The sequence below is a fragment of the Echeneis naucrates genome, chromosome 19, assembly GCF_900963305.1.
Source record: "Echeneis naucrates chromosome 19, fEcheNa1.1, whole genome shotgun sequence".
Taxonomy (NCBI): domain Eukaryota; kingdom Metazoa; phylum Chordata; class Actinopteri; order Carangiformes; family Echeneidae; genus Echeneis; species Echeneis naucrates.
The window spans coordinates 2,571,006-2,590,484 of NC_042529.1; the positions used below are offsets into that span (position 1 = coordinate 2,571,006).

Sequence of the window (19,479 nt, forward strand, 5' to 3'; positions counted from 1 at the left end):
CAACAGTAACCAGAGAGGCTTGAAACAAAACAACGGATTAGTTGTAGTTACGTGGGTTAACATTATTTAAAAGCTAATGCGGCCTTTGATAGGCCCGAAAAACCTCCAAAGCAAACGAAGCTCTCAGGCTATGAAAGAACAGGTTAAAGAGCTGGAGACGTACGGTGAAGGCCTGGCAGGAAGACAGCAGGATGTGCTGCAGGTCGGAGCCTACTGATGAACCGGTGACCGCAGAGTTCAGAGGCAGAAGTGAGGAGGGGAGGAGTTAAAAGAAAGGAGGCGGGGGGGGGGGGGGGGGGACAGCAAGTGCATGCAGACGGAGAAACCGAGGGGAGAGAAAAGGAAGGCATTCCAGCAGCCCCCCCCACACCCCCTGCTGCTACTGCAACCCTCCCCCCTCTAAACTCTCCCTCACACACACTCCACCGACCCGATCTGGTGACATTCCAGCCCATTCTCTGGGATCCCTGCTCATTTGAGCTCCCAGCAGACACCCCCCCAACCTCCTGCTCCTCCTCCTCCCCCTTTACTCACCTCCCGCTTTGAAGCACTTCATCCAGCCGGCCGTCCAGTTTTCAGGATTTCAGCCTGAACTAACTTTTCTTTGACTTTGTAACCTCCCTTCAGCTCTGACACCCTGTCTCTCTCTCTCTCTCTCTCTCTCTCTCTGGCATGCACCGTCTATCTCTCTCTCTCTCTCTCTCTCTCAGCCCGGCGCTCACACAAACAGATCAGCTTTCTCCCGCCTACCCACCCTGCTCTGGGATTATCCACTCTGTGTGTGTCTGTGTGCGTCTGTGTGAGTTTCTGTACAGACACCTAGATCTCACTGCAGGACAGAAATAGTAAGTGGGTGTGTGACTCAGACCGAGTTGTCTAACATCCAAACTCGACCCATGCAGCGTCTACAGGAGTGTGTACAGTACACAATCTATCCTCACTGCGACTTTATTTTATTTTTTTAAAGTTTGTTCTTCCTCCTTTCATTCCTTTTCTCCTTGCTCTACCTGCCTGCCTGCTCTTTTGTTGCTCCATCTACTAAATAGTACAAATTCCTTGTGCACAAATAACTTCGTCCTCCTCCGTCTTGATCTCTGTATTTTCCACTTGCTCGTCCAGCTGTTTCCCCCGAGTCGACGCACAAGTCAGACAGTTTGGGTTGTTTTTTTTTTTTATCCCCTCTCCATGCTGGATTAATAGTAGAGATTCATAACTTTGCATCTGTCTTATAAGGTTTTTATCTGTAGCTACTTCAGATTGTCTGTCAGTCACAGATCAGTCTGTCTTTGTTTGTGTAAAGAAGAAATAATATAACTCTTACAATCATAACAGACTCGTTTTGGAGGGAAATTTCCAGATTTTCTGAGTAAAGATTTTTTTATTAATGCAAAGTCTAGATTACAGAGGAACAGATAGCTGATGCTAACTCTTCATATTGCCCGTATTTACATCTGTGGCTTTTTTATATTTCCTTCTTGGATAATAAAATTTAACTGAGATGAAGTTAAAGAAAACTTTTATAGATACAGATCTGTCATTGTGAGGTCAATGAAAACATTTCAAAATACAAGTTCTTCCTGCTTTGCTGGATTTTGTAGTAGAGTTGGGTTGGTAGGTGACACCAAGCAATTAGTGATCAGTATTCAAAGGTACATGATGCAGGATTTGTTGGTAACACCATTCAAGCCCCCTCCACCCTCCAGCTCAAAGAAAGAGAGTGAAAGAAAGAAAGCAGCAAGCTAAAGGGTGAAGGAAGAGAAGGGGGGGGGGGCAGCTTTAGTGAGAACCACGGTGAATCAGAGAAATAAGACTTTATTTTCTGATTGTTCACTCTGGTGCACAGCTAAGCCACTCCTTTGGTCACAAAAGTGAACAAATATGATGATGCAGACTTGAGATTTAATTTTGAATTAATTAAAACTCAGAACATCCTTCAGAGAAATCCACATCAGTTTAAAGAAGGCTTTGCGGAGCATCGCCCCTCCAGATTTAGACCACGGTTGGTGTGTGTGTTATTGGAGATGTTAATGGTTGCTGCTTTTCAGCTGGTATGTGTCAGCTTGTGTGCGACTGTGTGTATTTGTGTGCCTAGAGTTACATGAGATATATTTTTAGATCAGAAATTAAAGATGGACTCTCTACTAAAGCTTGACAACAAAAACAACAACTTGCACACAACTTCAGAGCAAAAGGGCAAACATGCACACACATATATAGAAATAACACTGGCATCAGTTTGGCACTTCCACTTCAGTCTGGTTATTGGAGTTAGTGGCACCACGATTTTTAACTTACAGGAATAGCTGATGCAGACATTTCCAACATCCATTTCTGTTCAAACAAAGCAGAAAAAAACCTTCAACAACAAAGTTTGTGCTTTCTTCAGTCTGGTTCACGGTTTGGAAAACTAATTTGGCGTCACTGACCAGGTGAAATAAGGGGCACCACTGGGATCTGTCTGTGCTCCTCTGCTTTTCTGTCTTTGTATTTCACCTCAGAATTTCCAGGCAGCCATGTTTAGATGTTATGCAAATTTGCTGATGATACTCAGTTTTACACTTCTGTAAAACCTACCCGAGGTTAAACTAGCAACAGCCAAGGACTCCTTTAGATCAGACCATTACATCAACAAGACCTCCTTTGCTAAGACTATCTTTTCTGTCTTTGACAGTTGCTAAGATCCTAATGAACATCTTGGTATCATCCAGACCAGATAATTACGTCATATTCTTTTCAGGTCTGACACGTTGCCAAATGGTATCACCTTCGGCCTCCTTTCATTGACTCTGTGCCTCTAATGACCAACAAAATTATGAAAGTGCTGTTCTGACCACCAGGAACTACAATAAACTTGTTATCTCAAATCTGTTTGCATACATCTGTAACCGCTGTGTCAAAGTGAACTGCAGGCTGCTGACATTCAGCAGCTATAAAAACTCTTTTGTAAACTCAATTGTAGACACTAAGGAGCATGTGACGGTCTAAAAATGAAAGCCCACCATTCATTATCATCAATGCACACTGTTACAGCTGGAACGCCGGAAGGCTCGACGAACGTGGCGAAAAGCTTTTTCACTCAACACACTGTTGAGTGAAAAAGCTTTTTTCACCTTTCCCAAGGCTGCAGCTCTCCAGGACAAGTTCGAGCCAGACCAGGAGATAAAGCACTCGCACACAAGCAGACGCACACAAACTCAGCACACACAGCAGCTGACACCATGTTTGCTTTGGCCCGAATGTGTGAAACTACAATAGAAGTGTCACCAACAAGCCTCTGGAGACAAAGGATCAAGTGTGTGCACGCTCTGCTCTCCGCAGCGTGAAAAGAAATCCGTTACACGCTACGCAACGCCATAAGCAGACGGTTGGCATGGCAACCGAGCAGAAAGGCATATTCTCTGCATTCTGATGCATGAGAGCGCCGGAGGTTTTGCAGCGGGGCAGCACAATGGAGACGAACGGCGAAGAAACATGTGATAGTACAGCAATGACATGTATCGCATGTACAGACAAAAAAAAAAAAAAAATAAATAAAAGTGAAGAAGAAAAGGATGCAATAAATGATGACATCATTGATGTCTGCATGTAAAAAGATTTTGACATGCAGAGAGGGAAGTAAAGGAGGAAAGAAGACTTAAAGAAAAAAATCAAGAAAGAAAAATGAAAAATACCTTCTTCCACATCAGAAAAATACTCCTCTGTGATCATTTCGGGGACATTGGCTTTACGGACTGTGTGATTGGGATGGAGGAGAAGGTTAGAGAAAAAAGGAAAGCAAAAAAAAGATAGGAAAAAACACATCTATAACAAAATCATAGGCAAAGAAATAAAGTGATGAATGTACACAATTATATGCCTTCGTATTGTTGCACTCTGTAAATTGGAAAAACGTTTTTAGGTCAGATTCATTTTGATTGAAACTGAAATATTAAGTGATGAAATAAGTTAAGAAAAGAAACAGCTTTTTCTTTTATTTTCTTTCTTTTGTCAGGAAAATTTGGCAGCCAGGAGCCGGGCCCTGGCCATGAATCTGACCCAATTCTATCGGTTTTTTTGCATCACTCCATGATTTTGTGATTTACACAAAGTGAGCTGTGACACGAGTCCTCACCTTCGTCGTCGGACATGTCCAGAACCTCGTTCATGGTCTCTGGGACGTTCATCTTGTGCTTCTCCGTCACAGTCTGTCGAACAGAGACGAGCCGTGAAACTCGGGCGCCGCTGCTGTCGGACGTGTTTTTATGGCGGGATGTTGCAGAGACTCACCTGAGTGGTCAGAGTTTCCTCCGTCACCACTTTCAGCGTGTCAACTACGGAGATGTAGCCGAGCCTCCTGGCGATGGACAGAGCGCTGTTCCCGTTCTGGATAAATAAAATCAAAAATGAATACAGATGAGTCATTTGTCTCAGGAAATGAAAACTTTTCTTCTTCTGAGTGTTGGAGAGAAAGAAGCAACAATTAGTTTTGTGTGTGTGCGTGTGTACTAACAGCGGTGAGCTCGTTGGGCGATGCTCCGTGATGTAACAGCAGGTTGATGATGTGTGTGTGTCCCTGCTGAGCGGCCTGATGGAGAGGAGTGTATCCGTTCTGCAGGGGAGGGAAAGAGACGCAAAAGGTCAGACTTCTAAAAAACACAACTGTTACACAACAAAACGCATTCGCCGCAACACCCACCGGCTTACAGTGAATGTACACCACCTGAAAAACATCCCTCCTCTCCTAATGCAGCAGTAAAGACAACACACGGTGGTTACCTTGGTCTTGGTGTTGACCTTCGACTGGTTTTTCAGCAGGAAGTTCACCATTTTCACGTTGCCGTAGTGACAGGCCACATGAAGAGGAGTGTATCCGAGCTGATGAGGCAGAAAATAAACGTACCATATGTATCATATAGTGGATGTTACTGCATGTACTTCAGCTGCAGCCTCGGCAATAAAAGGCCCGTTGGAGGCTGCGTGAATATTTTTATTCCTGTCAAGAGCCAGCGCTGTTACGCTCCACGGATGGTGACTGTTTAATATTAATGCCTCTTTTCGTTTACTGAAGAACGATATCACACATCCTACAAGATAAATATTTAAGGATCACATCCTTTTATCAGAAGTTTAGAGAAGACGCAGACAACAAACATTCAAATTGCTGTGTTGCTATGTTGTGTCTTTTTATCCACTGTGATAAAACGCTACATGCTTCTAGACAGACTGTTTTAATTATTGATTTTTGGTTCTAATGAATCATCTGACTGGGGCTGTGCTGTGTGCTGTCTTTCTGTCTGTGCTTCCTCTGAGCTCTCGTAAAAACTTTTGGGTGCCGCTTGGAGACTCTGGCAGAATTAAAACCGAGGAGCATCAGTACCTTGGTCTCAGGGTCTATAGTCGCGCCCTGGTTGACTAAAACCTCAGCAACGTTGACTTTATCCTCCTGGGCAGCCAGGTGGAGTGGAGTCAGACCAGACTGAGGACACACAGAGACAGTCAGTATCGAAAGGTTAATAAAGTATAACTGAGAAGAAAATAAATACAGCTTGTTTGCAGCCAGATGACAGGTTTGTGATTCACAGTGATGAATCACAACAGACAGAAAAACACAAAATAAGAGAGTGTTGGCTGAAAACATTCATTATTTAGGTCTAATTAAAGTCCATACTGCAAACACAAACACACTTTAAATATTCCTTTCTTCTTATAAGTGCCACGTCTGAAGGTGAGACAGGCACACAAACATCTGCGGCAGGACCTCGTACCTTATTGCTCATGTTGACAGGAGCGTCCCGGGCCAGCAGCAGCGTCACGATGTCTACGTTGCCCTCCTGCGCTGCGAGGTGCAGCGGGGTGATTCCCTGGCGTGTGACCGTGTTGGTGGAGGCGCCGTACTCCAGTAACGTGGTGGTGATCTCCATCTGATTCTTCTTGGCTGCGATGTGGAGTGGTGTGTAACCGTTCTGGGTGCACAGGAACAGAGAAGTGTGAGTCCAGACAGGAATACATTCTGAATCTAAGTTTGGATGAAGCAAATGGATTCCCAGTTTATATCCATTTCTGGCAAGTACATTAAAAAGAGAATCACATTAAAACTCATAAGACTCATAAGTGTGTTATCATCCTTCAGCCTTCAGAGGAATTGGACTATAATATGTGCAGCGTTGCTCAGGAGTCAGTGAGTTTTCTGTTATATTTGTTTACATTTAGGCAAACTGCCAATAAACAATCTCCGTAGCCCACAAAGCCTTTCGCCGTCCTGCCTGCAGTGTTGTGATGCATACACGGACAAATGTATTCATGCCATTCATTTGAGAGCAGAAGTGGCACTGAATGTGCATCTTTTCATTTAGAGTCTGTTCCTGAAAAGAGGAACAGACTCCTGGTCCACCATGTTGGATGCAGATCAGCGTGGGAATAATCTCCACAACACTCTGATTATCTTAAGTTGATCTATTAAGATATATATTATAATATATAACAGAAAACTCTTCACCAAGCCTTCCAGCACAGCATTATTAAGAATCTCAGATTTTAAAAATCCTTTTTCATGGAGTGTTTTAATGGGGAACAGAGAAGTCGTTGGAGCTTCGCTGCTTTCAGTGGCAGCTCCCTTAGGACAGACAGAAGCATCACAGATAGACAGAACACAGTGTGATCGCAAGTTTCAGGAGACTGAAACTAGGTCAGCCTGCTTTAACCCCGAGCCAAAGAGAAAGAGAGCTTTTGGTGCATTAATGCGTTATGAGGAACATTTGATTTCGCCTCCTTCCACACACACACACTCACTTTGAAGGACTCTTACCTTCGCAGCAGCGTGAGGAGAGGCTCCCTGGTTGAGCAGGAGCAATGCCACCTTCTGGTTATCATAGTGTGCTGCCACATGCAGTGGAGTTAGTCCACTCTGAATACACACACAGACGGAAACAGTGGAGCTGATAATACTGTGAAAGCTTTGGCTGCACAAAAACAGTGATGCTGTGCACAATGTGTGAGTCGCCCATCTTTATGTGGAAGCTCACACACACACTGTTGCTGTATCATCCTCTCTAAGCACACACATTACCTTCCCTGCGGCGTCAGGAGGTGCGCTTTTCTGCAGCAGCAGGTTGGCCACTTCGATCTTCCCGTATTTTGCTGCAACGTGCAAAGGAGTGAAGCCCTTCTGCAGAGACGGAACAACGGAAAAGCAGATTAAACCAATGCTGCTGTTTGGTTTTTTTTTTTAAGTTGCATCAAGATTGTTAAACAAAAAAACAACTCCATAGGTCCCTCTGTTTGATCACCTCAGCCTGAGTCACGACAACATGGAGAACTGATTCCTGAAAAAATGATCAAACACACTATGTGTCTTGTCCTCAGCTATGTGAGAACGCAGATCAGATCTGCGACTGAATCCTGTCGCTACGGAGACCTGACAGAAATCAAACCTCCCTCCAGGGAAGGTTTAACCTGAACACCTTCATATGCGATCTTCAGTGCCATTTTGAAATGATCATGACAGGCGGTGCGCTAAAGAAGTTCTGAGTTGATGCTGACCTTTGTGGTGACGCCCAGACTGGCTCCTTGGTCCAGCAGCGCTGCAGCGATGTCCCGGTGTCCCTCCCTGGCGGCCAAGTGCAGAGGTGTGTAGCCGGAGTTTGTGGTGGCGTCTGGGCACGCTCCGTTGGCCAGCAGCTGGTGGACGATATCTTGTTTACCGAGACGGCTTGAGATGTGCAGGGGAGTCTGGTCGTCCTGGCGACGAGGAGAAAACAAACATAAACAAGGGAGTTTATTAACACCTTGAAGCATTCAGAGGAGGTGTTTGCTTTAAAGGAACAATAACTGACAGTTCTGGCCAACTGGAGGCCAAAAACATCAGCTCATCACTGTTCACGTTAATATCTAGAGGTTGTTAGCAAACAGCAGGTTGTTTACACGTTCAGATGTTCTGCAGCGACATTATTATTCCTCTGGAGCGCCATCTGTGGCCACGTGATGAGTTTTTGCTCTCCACCAACTAAATTCTCAGCTATTGCAGCTGTAAGTACAAGTTATAGCAGCTTTAAGGGAGAAGAGAAACAGAATTTGTGCTTTGTTTGCTGCAATCTTTGTCTTTTTGTGAAATTTCATTTACAATATTCACACAAATATTCCAAAACTTATTTCTGCCATTATCTCGTGACAGTTTCTGCACTTTTTTTTTTTTTTCCTACAATGAGAACAAAACCTGAAGACTAGTCCTGAACTGTAATCACACAGTAATTAGACTGAGCCACACACAACAACCACACACAGACATACAAACACACACCAGGGATCACATATAGTGACGGTAATGTTCTATTTCCAAGCATATAGAGATGAATAAACACGGATGGGCTCAGTATTCTGTCACACATGGTCTACCTTGGCCTTGGCATCCACTTGAGCACCATTCTGGACCAGATATCGGACCACATTTGTCTGTCCTGCCCTCGCTGCCATGTGGAGCGCCGTCTCCCCCCTCTGCAACACACAAACACACAAAAATTGAGAGATTAACAACTATTCCAGTTAGCTTTCTTTTGCTCTTCTTCTTCATGAAAATCTCCCTTTTCTGTTAAGATGTAGAGAGAGAGAGAGAGAGAGAGAGAGAGAGAGAGAGAGAGAGACCCTCGCTCTCCACACCCAACTCACCATAATGACGTCCCATAATGCTCCGTTTCTACGGTAACCTGGCCACAGACACGGCGTGGGCGACCAAATACTTGGGGTTGGAGAGTTGACTGTGCAGCGCTCTCACCCCTCTCTTTCTGCTCCTTCCCTGCCTTTCTTTTCTGTGACCTTAAATGTGATTTCAGACTGAATGAGCTGTAGCTGCTACAGAAGGAGAGTTTGTTTCCTGACGTACACATGGCTTTGATCACCCGGTGCTCCCCCCCCTCCTCCTCCGCTGTTAGCTCCGATGACAGTGATCCGGAGGTCGCTCGGTTTTCTACCACATGGAGCGGGTTAACGTCACTCGGAAAAAACTACTCCGTTTGTTTAAGTCAAAGTGTAAAATAAATAAGTCATGGTCTTTAAAAACTTCAACTGGAAATAATGGATTTTTTTTGGGCCTCAGCCCCTGAAGGAGGTCGTAAAGACGATACTGACAAACTGGTTTAATACTTCATACTGATAATTAAACTGATGCCTAAAGTGCAGTGAAGTAAAAAACCTCAGCACACATGCACCATCACTTGTTGTCTCTCCTTCAGGTACAGAAGAGGGACCATTGTGTGATGATAAGAAGAAAAACTTTTAAGGACTTCCTGAACTCACCACATTGCTTGTGTTCGGTGAAGCTCCGTGGCTGATCAGCTGGTGGACGATGTTTTCATGTCCCATAAAAGCTGCGACGTGGATGGGAGTCAAACCAGACTGGAGTGGCAGAGAAAGGAGAATGATAAGTAAGTATGAGTGTCGACAGTCATCGTGACCTGCAGAAAGAACTGGGAGGTGAATCCTGATCTGAACAAGCGGGGCGGAGGAAAACAGGACAGCTGGACAAAACGAGGCATGTTTTTATACAATAAGTGCTATTTATTAGTGTAAAAAATTCAACCTCACCACATTTCTTTTTAACGTGCCACACAAAAAAATTAATCTTTAAAACTCAAAGAGAAACTCTAAACAGAAATAAGATAAAGTTTGTAAAAAATGATGTGGGAGGAAGATTTTCCCTCAAAATGTGGCAGAGCTGAAGTATAAAGTTGCAGAAAATGAAAATCCAAAAGCCGACAGCGTGAGCGTGACATCTCTCCCTCGTGATGCTGACGGAAATCGCACAGGAAACTTTAACACTTTCTTCTCTGATTGCAGGAATTAAAAAAAGAGCCACACACTCACCTCGGTGACCGCCTGGATGGATGCTCCGTGCTTCAGAAGCAGCTCCATCACCTTCACTCTGTTCTTCTTGCAGGCGATGTGCAGAGGAGTGAAACCATTCTAACACGCCGACAACAAACACACGTCCATTAGGAAAGCAGCAGAAAAGCAGTCCTGGAGCTGCTTCTGTGTGCTTCGAGGTCTAGCAGAACTGGTGGAAGACAAATCTTGGAACGCCACATGGAAAATACAGTACAAAGGGGCAACTTCTCCCCTTAATCCCCCCTCCTCTTCCTTTCAACCCCGCTGCATTCAAAGCAGACCCGCATGTGTGGGAATAATTGGCTTCACCATAAGAATGTAAAAATGAAATAAAAAGTATGCTGGACTGAAACAGATACTCCTCTTTACAACTCACTCGTCTCTCACCAGCGCGTACTGTCTGCCTCCTCCCTCCTTTCCTCCTTTCCTCGTTCTCCTGACTTTGAGGTTTCTGGCTCAGTCCTATGACTTCATTTTCCTCTCCATGTCCTTTTTTTTTTCCCCTTCTCATTCTCTCTGGCTATAAAGTCCCAGCGCTCTAACCACACCCAGACTTCTCCCATTACAGAACAGAGATGGTTGTCTTCACGCCAAAGACAGCGGCTGCGGTCATAAAGCCCCTTTTGGTCTCCTTGTTTGCTTCCTTCATTCACTTCCTTCATGTTCTTCAGCCTGTGCCATGCCTTTTCTTCTACTCTAAAGTCCCACAACTTCTCTGTTGTTACTAAAAAAAAAACCAAAAAAGAATAAAAAAAGCTGAGGTAACAAGGGATTAAGGAGGAAAAGAAAAGCAAGGAGGAGAGAGGAAATGAGAGTTGAGAAGAAAGAACTCTTTGGTTGGTTGAGAGATTAAAGGAATTTGACTTTGTCACAAATCAGTTTGGAGTTTGGAGAAAACAGCAAACTTTTCCTCTTCAAAGTCTCGTTACATGAACACGGGGACGCTTTTCTCTTAGACCCCATTTCCATCACTCCAGAACGTCCCCGCTCTGCTAACCACTGCACCACCGTGACGGCCAATATCGAAGGTCCACTTATGAATACTGCCTCTTTATCAGTTGACCTTTCCGCTACATTGAACCGCAACTTAATAAAATATCTTGAAGACTGAAGCAGTAAATCATGCTGGTCATTTTCCCATACGCTTCAATACCATGTGATGAGTCCAGTCTACAATCTTCACACCAGAATCTGTTTGGACACTGACAGTCCAATCACAAAGCTTAAAGCATAAGACTAAATGTCTTCTGCAGATTCGAGGAGTTGCTGAGGGTGAGATGAACTTCGGGGGGGGAGAAAGACTCACCAGTCTTTTGTTATGATCCAAATAGAAGTGTGAAATTTTCAGGGGCTGTTCTTTGTTCAGGTCAAAGATAATTAACCCAAGAAAGAGGGCTTCGAACCAATCAGATCGAGAGCATGTTAAAAAAAAGATTCAATCTAACACCCCTTTTAATTTGAATGATAATTAAATCTCAGCTCAGCAGTTTGTACGGTCGCCTCACAGGAAGAAGGTTCTGACCTGATGTGGCCCCCCCAGAGACTAAAGAGACCCATTTTAGCCCATAAGTCCTCCCCTCCCGTCCTCACCAGCGCCTTGGCGTTGGGGTTGGCCTTCTTGTCCACGATGACCTTCGCCACCTTGTAGTGTCCGCAGTGGGCGGCGACGTGCAGCGCCGTCAGGTAGTCGTTGGTCACGTCGTCCACGGGCACCTCGTGGTGCAGCAGCAGCTGGACGCAGTTGAGGTGGTCGCCCTGCGTGGCCATGTGGAGCGGGGACAATCCGTTCTGGGTTGGGGAGGGGGCAGTTATAAATCAGCTGAAGCTAATGTGTCGTGTGTTCATGGAGCAGACAGAAGAAAGCACCTTCGTTTTGGACAGTATCGGAGCTCCTCGGTCCAAAAGCATCTCCACCACCTGCTCGTGACCGCTCCGGGCGCCACAGTGGAGAGGAGTCAGACCGTCCTGCCGAGACAAACTGATGTTTGAACTTTGACCTGTAAGCCGACGCCGACACTGCGAACCAAGCCCTTCGTTTGTTGATTTAATTCATGTTTTTTTTATAGCTTGAGAAAAACTTCCTCTAGATAAAGCTGAGTTGTTGTTTTCTTTAACATTAGCAGGTGCAGCACTACAATTGTTGGGATCCCCCTTTTTTTGTCTGCGTTGGGCGATGTGTGCGGCTGAGCATGCCCACCTTGGTCCGTGCATCTATCTTGGCCCCTCTCTCCAGCAGAAGTCGCACCATGTTGCTGTTCCCACGTTTGGATGCCACATGCAGCGGAGTGATATCGTTCTGTGGAGAAAGAGAAATCGAATCGTGGAAAAAGTGAGAAACACGGAGGAGCTGTTAACGAAGCTGGATAAGGCAGCCTGATTATGCTCGGTGCAGGAGAACCACACAGCCCGCTAACTGTGATCTGTTATTCTGCTTTCTTTGTCTTTGACTTTAAAAGGTCACAGTGAAGCTGCACCTGCTGAGTTTTACACTCCGTCAGCAAAATACTTCATAAAATCTGTCATGTGTTTAATGTAAAATTAGCAAAGTGCTATCTGATAATAAACTGACTCCTACCTAATTTAAGATATATCAGAAAAACAAAACCATGCAGAGAGAGTAAAGACAAATCTATTAAAATCATCCTGTCAAACTTTGAGTTTTGCTCGATACTCTCTCATACAAACACCTGGCATCCATGTCTACAATCTACAGGGGCTCGTAATTCACACACAGTTTCCTCCAGCAGATTGACAAGTGCAGCTGTAGAATTACATGTGTCAGTATTAGATTCCTGCGTGCACACACACACACACACAAGCACAAATTTCTGTGTGTCATCCTGCCTTCGGACATCGGAGTCATAAAGAGAAGCAGCACTTCAAAGTCCTGTGTGTGTGTGTGTGTGTGTGTGTGTGTGTGTTCTCCATCTTCGAAGCCCCTACCCTCGCCTTGAAGTCGACAGCTGCCCCTCTGTTCAACAGCAGCGTCGCTACGTTGATGTTTCCGTAGTGAGCCGCAATGTGAAGAGGCGTGAAGCCGCTCTGAGAGAGAGAGACACAAGCAGACACAGAGAGAGAGAGAGAGAGAGAGAGGGGTCAGTCAAAGATGGCGCAAACAGGCAAAAAGCAAAAGAGTGTGTAATTTATGAGCCATAAGCAAAGCATGATGGGACACGATGGGAGACGTGGAGCAGGCCAAATGCGCAGCAGGCAGCCAAACATGCGTCACAAAAATCACCTTGTGCTGATTGTTTTCAAATTTGAATATAATTCACTACAAAACTCAGGTGAGGTGGAAAAAGTTAGAATCCACCTAATAAAGTGAACACGCAACTAAAAGCTGTTCAGTTTCAAGGAGGACCAAATCACAATATAAACATTCAGCACAATCAGCTCCCGTCAAATGAAAACCAAACGCAGCTGATAAAGCAGGAAAATTTAAATACTGACTGTCCAATTAAGTTGTTTTTTTTTTTTTTTTTTTAAGTGTCAGTTCATTAAAAAAAGAAGCAACTTGATTCATCTGACAGGAAACTAAAACAAACATGCAGGTGATCATGCGTTACGTCTGCATTAGTTAAAGGGCTATTTTATATTTCATCTTCTTAGCAGGGCTTCGTTTTCAGGACAGGTCAGGGCTATCCTGTTAGCATGCTAACTACAGTAACTGCTACAGACATGACTGGAAATGATAATGAAACCTGATATACCGATACAAGATAGCTGTTCATGGAAATGTTAGTTATGGAACAATCGCAGCAAAGAGCTAATTTAAAAAAGCGTGAGTTCAAATGCCAAAATATGATAGATATAAAGTGTAACGATGGAAAAGTCATTGTGAGAAACGTGAAATATTTGGAGGTGTGTTTCTGAAGTAACAAAAATAAAATGAAAAAGCTTTAATCAGCAAGATCTCAAAGGAAGTCGCCTGACTTCAGGTTCACCTTTGTGAAAAATGCAAATCAATTAAATCTATCGGTTCGTGTAGACAGTTCAAGAGTTTGCATCACAAGCGTTTGCCAATGAAGTGCAGGAAATTTGCAACGATCATGTTACAGAGAGGTGCGACTGTGGATGGAGAAAGGGAAGTAAAAAGGGGAGAGGATAAAAAAATCCAACAAAAAAAACCCCAGTATGTTCGAACAGACGACAATACAACAGCCAAAGACCAGAGGCGAACAAAGATTCTCCGCAGATGCCTTACTTTATCTTATTTCATGGATATGAAATGAATCATTTAGAATAAATGAGACAAAACGGGTGAGTCAGTGGAATTATCTGTCACTTACGAGCAGTTTTCTGGATAAACCTCAGAAATGAAACCACGATTGAAATCATGAAGAGATTCTTACCACTACTGTTGTATCTTCGAGCTTTAAAGATTTAAATTGTTACTCTGTAAGCTTACATGTGATTTAAATGAGAATTTATACTTTAAGAAAAGCTCAGTTGTTATTAACGTATTTTAAAACAACCTTTGAAAACCTTTTTCACATTAAATGGGTTAGTTCATTATAGTGTTGCGCATCTATGACGACGACATCATATCTTCTCTCTCTTTCTTTTTGGTTTATATCAAAAACAGACTTTCATTCCTTGTTTTCCACTAAAAGCAAAAATGTCTCCATGTCTGTCCACTACAGCAGACTTTTTACATTTTAGCCAGCTTTTAAAAAGAAATAGGAAGAACGACGACTTTCATTGTCAGAAATAAAAATACATTAGATAAAGGAAAGATTGTTTCTGTTAAAAACATAAACCACTACAGTGACGTTGGATCTATAACATGATCCTTTGGTTGCACAGATGGAACTAAACCTGAATAAAACCTCCACACTTTGTTTAACTCAGCCTATTTTAGTGATGAGTTTATTTCCTCACTGGCTTTAATGTAAAAAGAAAAAAAAAAAAAAAACCATCCTGGAAATTAAACGGTGCACAAAAGGAAACTGAAACTTTAGTAATATTTATTACATTTGCATCAAAGCAGCAAACACACACAAAGCAAAGGCAAAATGCAAAATGCAGGATTAGAAAACAGGCAGGCGAGGCGCTGTCGGCAGCAAAAGCATTCACGCCAGCAGACAGAAGGCTTTGGCTTCACAGTGGTGACCATGAGTGAACAATGAGAGGAGAGAAGAAGAGACGAGAGGAGAGAAGAAGAGTCGAGGAGAGGAGAGGAGAGAAGAGAAGATGTACCTCTGTTGTTCTATTCACCATCATCTAGAAGGGAAAGGGGAAAAGGGGGCAGCAGTAGGGTAAAAAAATAAGGAACGAATAGAGGGAGGAGGAGGAGGAGGAGAGAATGGGGTGGTTAGTGCACCACAACTACAACAACACCACCACCATGGCTGCACCAAGCTGTAAGATGGGCATGTAAGGATGTGGACAATGGGAAGAACTAAAAGGCAACCACACAGAGGTGCACACATCTGGATGGGGAGGCTGAGAGGCTGATAAAGTGTTGGACAAAGTCCGAACGTCTGAACGTTGTCTAAATGCTTGTTGCAACTTTTGTTCCACTTAAAAACGAACTGCAGGAAATTTCAATCAGGATGACAGATAATGGGAGCTGCCATTCAGAGACATCGTACTTCTAATATTCATTTCACTATTTTTCATTGTTGAGTCTACTCATGTATTGATTTATACATTTATTTATTTATTTTAACCAACAAAAAGGATGCAGGCAGTCGTTGCATTTCGCCTGAGAGACACGGGAAGTGAGACGGCGAAGGTGGATTTTACACCCTCTGAAACTGATGAAGAGGCAACAAAACATGACACAAGTTACACAAGAAGTGACACTGCAGCAGATTCGGCAGCTTTATTGACCCCTGACGGTGAAATGATTCCGATTTTTCAATATGTCGAAAAGAATAAGGTCACAGCTCCGTCTCTTGGTGGTAGAAGACAAAGCGCAATCTCCAAAGAAAAAAGGTTTGGCATTGTGGGAATGTTAGCCTAGCTTAGCACAAACACTGGAGGCAAGTGGAAACTGCTAGCCTAGAACTAAAAGCTGTTTATATCTCATCCTTTTATTTCTCCGAGATCTCCGGGGAGGGGAAAAAAAAAAAAACCTGGCCTGAAGCAAATAATAATTCAGTCATAACTGAAAGTCAAACCCAACATTCATGCAAGGTGTCACAGGAGTTAGAAACAACGTGGACACAAACATGAAGAGAATCGCTTCCTTCATGATGGGAACTGGACTCCTGCCTATCGTACCTTTGACTCCACGTCAGCGTTGTGGTCGTTCTGGAGAAGGAGGGCGGCGGCCTTGGTGTCATCTTTGCGTGCGGCGATGTGCAGCGCCGGGAGGCGGACCTTCCCCTTGGTGTCGTTTTCCAGCAGCAGGGACACCACCTGGTCGTGACCCTGCTGCAGCGCCACGGCCAGCGGCGTGAACCCGTCCTGCAGAAAACAGTCATTCAGGTGACAGTTTGCAGACACAGTATTACGTTTTTCAGGCTGCTGCTTCTCTGTTATGAGCGTATAGTTAGCAAACAGTTTCCTGTCGAGTAGAAAGAAAATAAAGACCATCATTATTCACATTTGTCTATTTTTACTCTCCAGACTCTAAATTGTGTTTGTGGAAAATAAAATAGAGAGTTTGGCGTATAAATCCCTGGACTAAGATTCATCTTCTGGGGATCATGAATGAAAACCTATGCAGTATTTGTTCAGATATTTCCGTCTATTATAACGTGACTACTGACACCTCTAAGGGACGACAGATGCAGCTTTAAAGCTTCGACTCTCCTGCGTAGCGTTGCATTATATGAATCAGTCAGCCGCCTTCGCCACGTGCCTGTCGAGCTGTGGAGGGTCAGCCGCGGTGCCGAGCCCCCGGAGTAATCTTTATATTCCTTTCTCGTATTCAACGGCCGAGCTGGGCGCCGTAGAGAGGAAAAGATTTCAGCTGCCAGTGTCACATGAGCAAGCACAGAAGGAATTTAACGATCATTCTGCTGTTTATGCATTTTAGCTCACGTCCTAAAGATCCTTTAAGTGCACAGCAAGGATTCAGAGTCTCCATGTGGACGAATGGAAAGGAAATTTAGGTGGTAATGGGCCCGAAATGAGACACAGAGAAGGTGAACGCAATCACATTAACGCCGCTTGGATCAGTCACTGAAACGTTCCGTCGCTTACAGGAAATCAACCTGCATCTTTTCGATCAACTAAGAGTTGTTCATTTGTGTTCATTGTTAAAATGTCGCACATTTGTGGGGATGATGTGCACAAATTAACGCAAAGTGTTTCATTACAGGCGACGAGATAAATGAGATGAGCAGAGAGGAGGCTACTAACTGCAGCATCTATGTGACTCATGAAAAAGGAGGAAGGATTTCTTTCAAGTAAAACAACTGTGTGTGTGTGTGTGTGTGTGTAAGTGTGTGTGTGTGTGTGTGTGTGTGTGTGTGTGTGGCACGTGTTTACACAGAATGCCGACTGTCTGGATGAAACCAACTCAGCATCAATACGCCCACACATCAAAACAGAAGCTCCCTGTGGAGAGCCGGCAAAGCTCACACAAAAAGCTGTAAACTGAGTCTACACAAACAAACAAAAAACAACAACAAAAAGAAAAAAGCACGTCAACACACAGCCTCACTTGACTACACTTGTCGGGACCCATCTTTGTCATGGCACCTTAAATGAGCCCGAACCATCGAACACAACTCACAAATCCGGATCCTGATCCAGAGGAACGTCTGCATCGCACATGAGCATGCACACGTGGGAGCGCACAACTACAGCCACACAAACATCTATCAAATGCATAAATTCAGCCTTCCTGTTTCACCTGCTCCATTAAGGATTCAGCACAAAGCTCACTTTGTGTCAGACAGACAGGTAGACTGAACGTTGGCTCTTTGCTGCGGACTTGGAGACGTGCGATGACACAGCATAATGTTACTCTGACAAAAGGAGGTGCTACAAACGGCAGCAGGACCTTAACGTGAATCCAGTTACGACAATCTGTTTTTATTGTATCAGCGAGCTGAATGGAGCATAACACACACGACAAACTGAAAAGCTTCACAGAGAGAAATGTGGAATTACTGCAGAAGGTGTTAAACTGCACTGGATTGTGTAATCTGTGTAACACAAAAAGATCAAAAGCAGATTTAAGATTAGGAAACAAAGGATTTTCTAATCTGTTCCTTCGAAACGGTTCAGTATGAATTATTAAAGACAGGGAGTCAGTTCAAACATGGATATATATTTCCCCACATGAATAATTCATCCTGTCTCCCACCAGAGGAGACTGAGGAGAAGGAGAAGAGGAGGAGGCAGACAAAAGGAGGAATGACGGGAGGAGACAAAGGCGAAGATGAGAAAGGAGACGAGCTGAGGAGGGAGAGGAAGCTTCTCAAGGAGAGAGTCGGATAAACTGAATTTTTAGAGAACAGGCAGGTGAGTCATCCACACTGAGACAGCTGAACACACATCAGTGTAAAAGGGGAACGTATCAGAAATAGTCATCTGATGGCATTAACTGCTAATTCAGGCGTTTGGAAATAAAATCTACATTTTTAACCACACAAAGTGCTTGATGTTGAACACAGAACGTGATTTTCTGATCCTGTTGAGAAGTGCAGACGGGATGTGTCACATTTATTGTCCCGGCTGGGAGAACTCCTGCAGATGATGGATGGCTCTGACAGGCTCGCAGCGTCGCGGCAGCTCACGCCACACGACGACGAGCTCTGCAGGCTCCTCCCTCTGCAGGCGGCCGAACACAGCCAAGGTCACTCTGAATCAAACTCCCAACACATCGCCTCCCGCAGTAAACAATGACTTCATACTGTAGGGATTGTCTTCTGGTGTCAGGCACCTCTTTACCATCTCCAGCAAAGAATCTGCTGGTCACGCGTGTGTGTAAATTGTGTGTCTGTGTGCTTGTTCACCTCAGTTGCGATGCTCTGGCTGGAGCCGTTGTCCAGTAAAAACTGCACCACCTCCAGGTGATTCTCCTGCGCCGCCATGTACAGCGGAGTGAAGCCATTCTGCAAAAAGAAAGAAGACCGTTGACCCATAACTATAAAATCTCCTCTCATAATGATGGAAAAGTTTCAAATGATCATCAATAATCACTATTTGAAAAATCTTGAAATATGGAAGAGGCGTATGAGCAAAGGTTTTTAACCATCTCTGGGTAGTTTTAGCTTTCGATGTCTGACTCTGGTCCACCTCGTATTTTTACTACAGCTGTTGCTAAGCGTCATTTTTCTTTTTTTTATTTGCGTTCTGATTTCCTAACAATGAAAATTGACTGTTTGTGTGCAAAAGCCTGACTGAGGAGTCAAAAATTGGCTGCAGGTAAAAAAAAAAAAAAAAAAAAAAAACCCTCGTACTGGAACTACGTCAAACTGATTGTCCTTATTATTCCTCTCATAAACACACTGAAGCGAGCTGCCCATTAAAATCTGATCTTCCACGAGCTCACCGTGGGATCAGCTGTAAATGACATTCATGGCATTATCACCCTTTGTTTGTTTGTTTTTTTTGTCTGGCCTCTACAACAGGACACACTGCCACCTCCCTTCATACCTCACACCTGATAACAGATAAAAGCTGATCTGGAGCTGGAACCCTATCTGTGTGTGTGTGTGT

At 44.1% G+C, this 19,479-nt stretch overlaps 1 protein-coding gene across 3 annotated transcripts in view; it reads right to left on the bottom strand.

Annotated features, from left to right (window-relative positions):
• Positions 1 to 19,479, bottom strand: part of LOC115059614 (ankyrin-3-like) — a 101,643-nt gene that overhangs the window by 36,482 nt on the left and 45,682 nt on the right. The window contains exons 5-24 of one of the 3 annotated variants that reach the window (XM_029527203.1): positions 18,774 to 18,872; positions 16,084 to 16,269; positions 15,055 to 15,078; positions 12,799 to 12,897; positions 12,053 to 12,151; positions 11,722 to 11,820; positions 11,446 to 11,643; positions 9,835 to 9,933; positions 9,268 to 9,366; positions 8,371 to 8,469; positions 7,519 to 7,716; positions 7,046 to 7,144; positions 6,785 to 6,883; positions 5,745 to 5,942; positions 5,357 to 5,455; positions 4,756 to 4,854; positions 4,490 to 4,588; positions 4,267 to 4,362; positions 4,112 to 4,184; positions 3,672 to 3,731 (exon numbers count right to left, since the gene is read on the bottom strand). In XM_029527203.1, the coding sequence (XP_029383063.1) occupies positions 3,672 to 3,731; positions 4,112 to 4,184; positions 4,267 to 4,362; positions 4,490 to 4,588; positions 4,756 to 4,854; positions 5,357 to 5,455; positions 5,745 to 5,942; positions 6,785 to 6,883; positions 7,046 to 7,144; positions 7,519 to 7,716; positions 8,371 to 8,469; positions 9,268 to 9,366; positions 9,835 to 9,933; positions 11,446 to 11,643; positions 11,722 to 11,820; positions 12,053 to 12,151; positions 12,799 to 12,897; positions 15,055 to 15,078; positions 16,084 to 16,269; positions 18,774 to 18,872 (2,221 nt within the window). The remainder of the gene's footprint in view (positions 1 to 3,671; positions 3,732 to 4,111; positions 4,185 to 4,266; positions 4,363 to 4,489; positions 4,589 to 4,755; positions 4,855 to 5,356; positions 5,456 to 5,744; positions 5,943 to 6,784; positions 6,884 to 7,045; positions 7,145 to 7,518; positions 7,717 to 8,370; positions 8,470 to 9,267; positions 9,367 to 9,834; positions 9,934 to 11,445; positions 11,644 to 11,721; positions 11,821 to 12,052; positions 12,152 to 12,798; positions 12,898 to 15,054; positions 15,079 to 16,083; positions 16,270 to 18,773; positions 18,873 to 19,479) is intronic. The other 2 variants (XM_029527204.1, XM_029527205.1) reach the window with 2 other exon arrangements.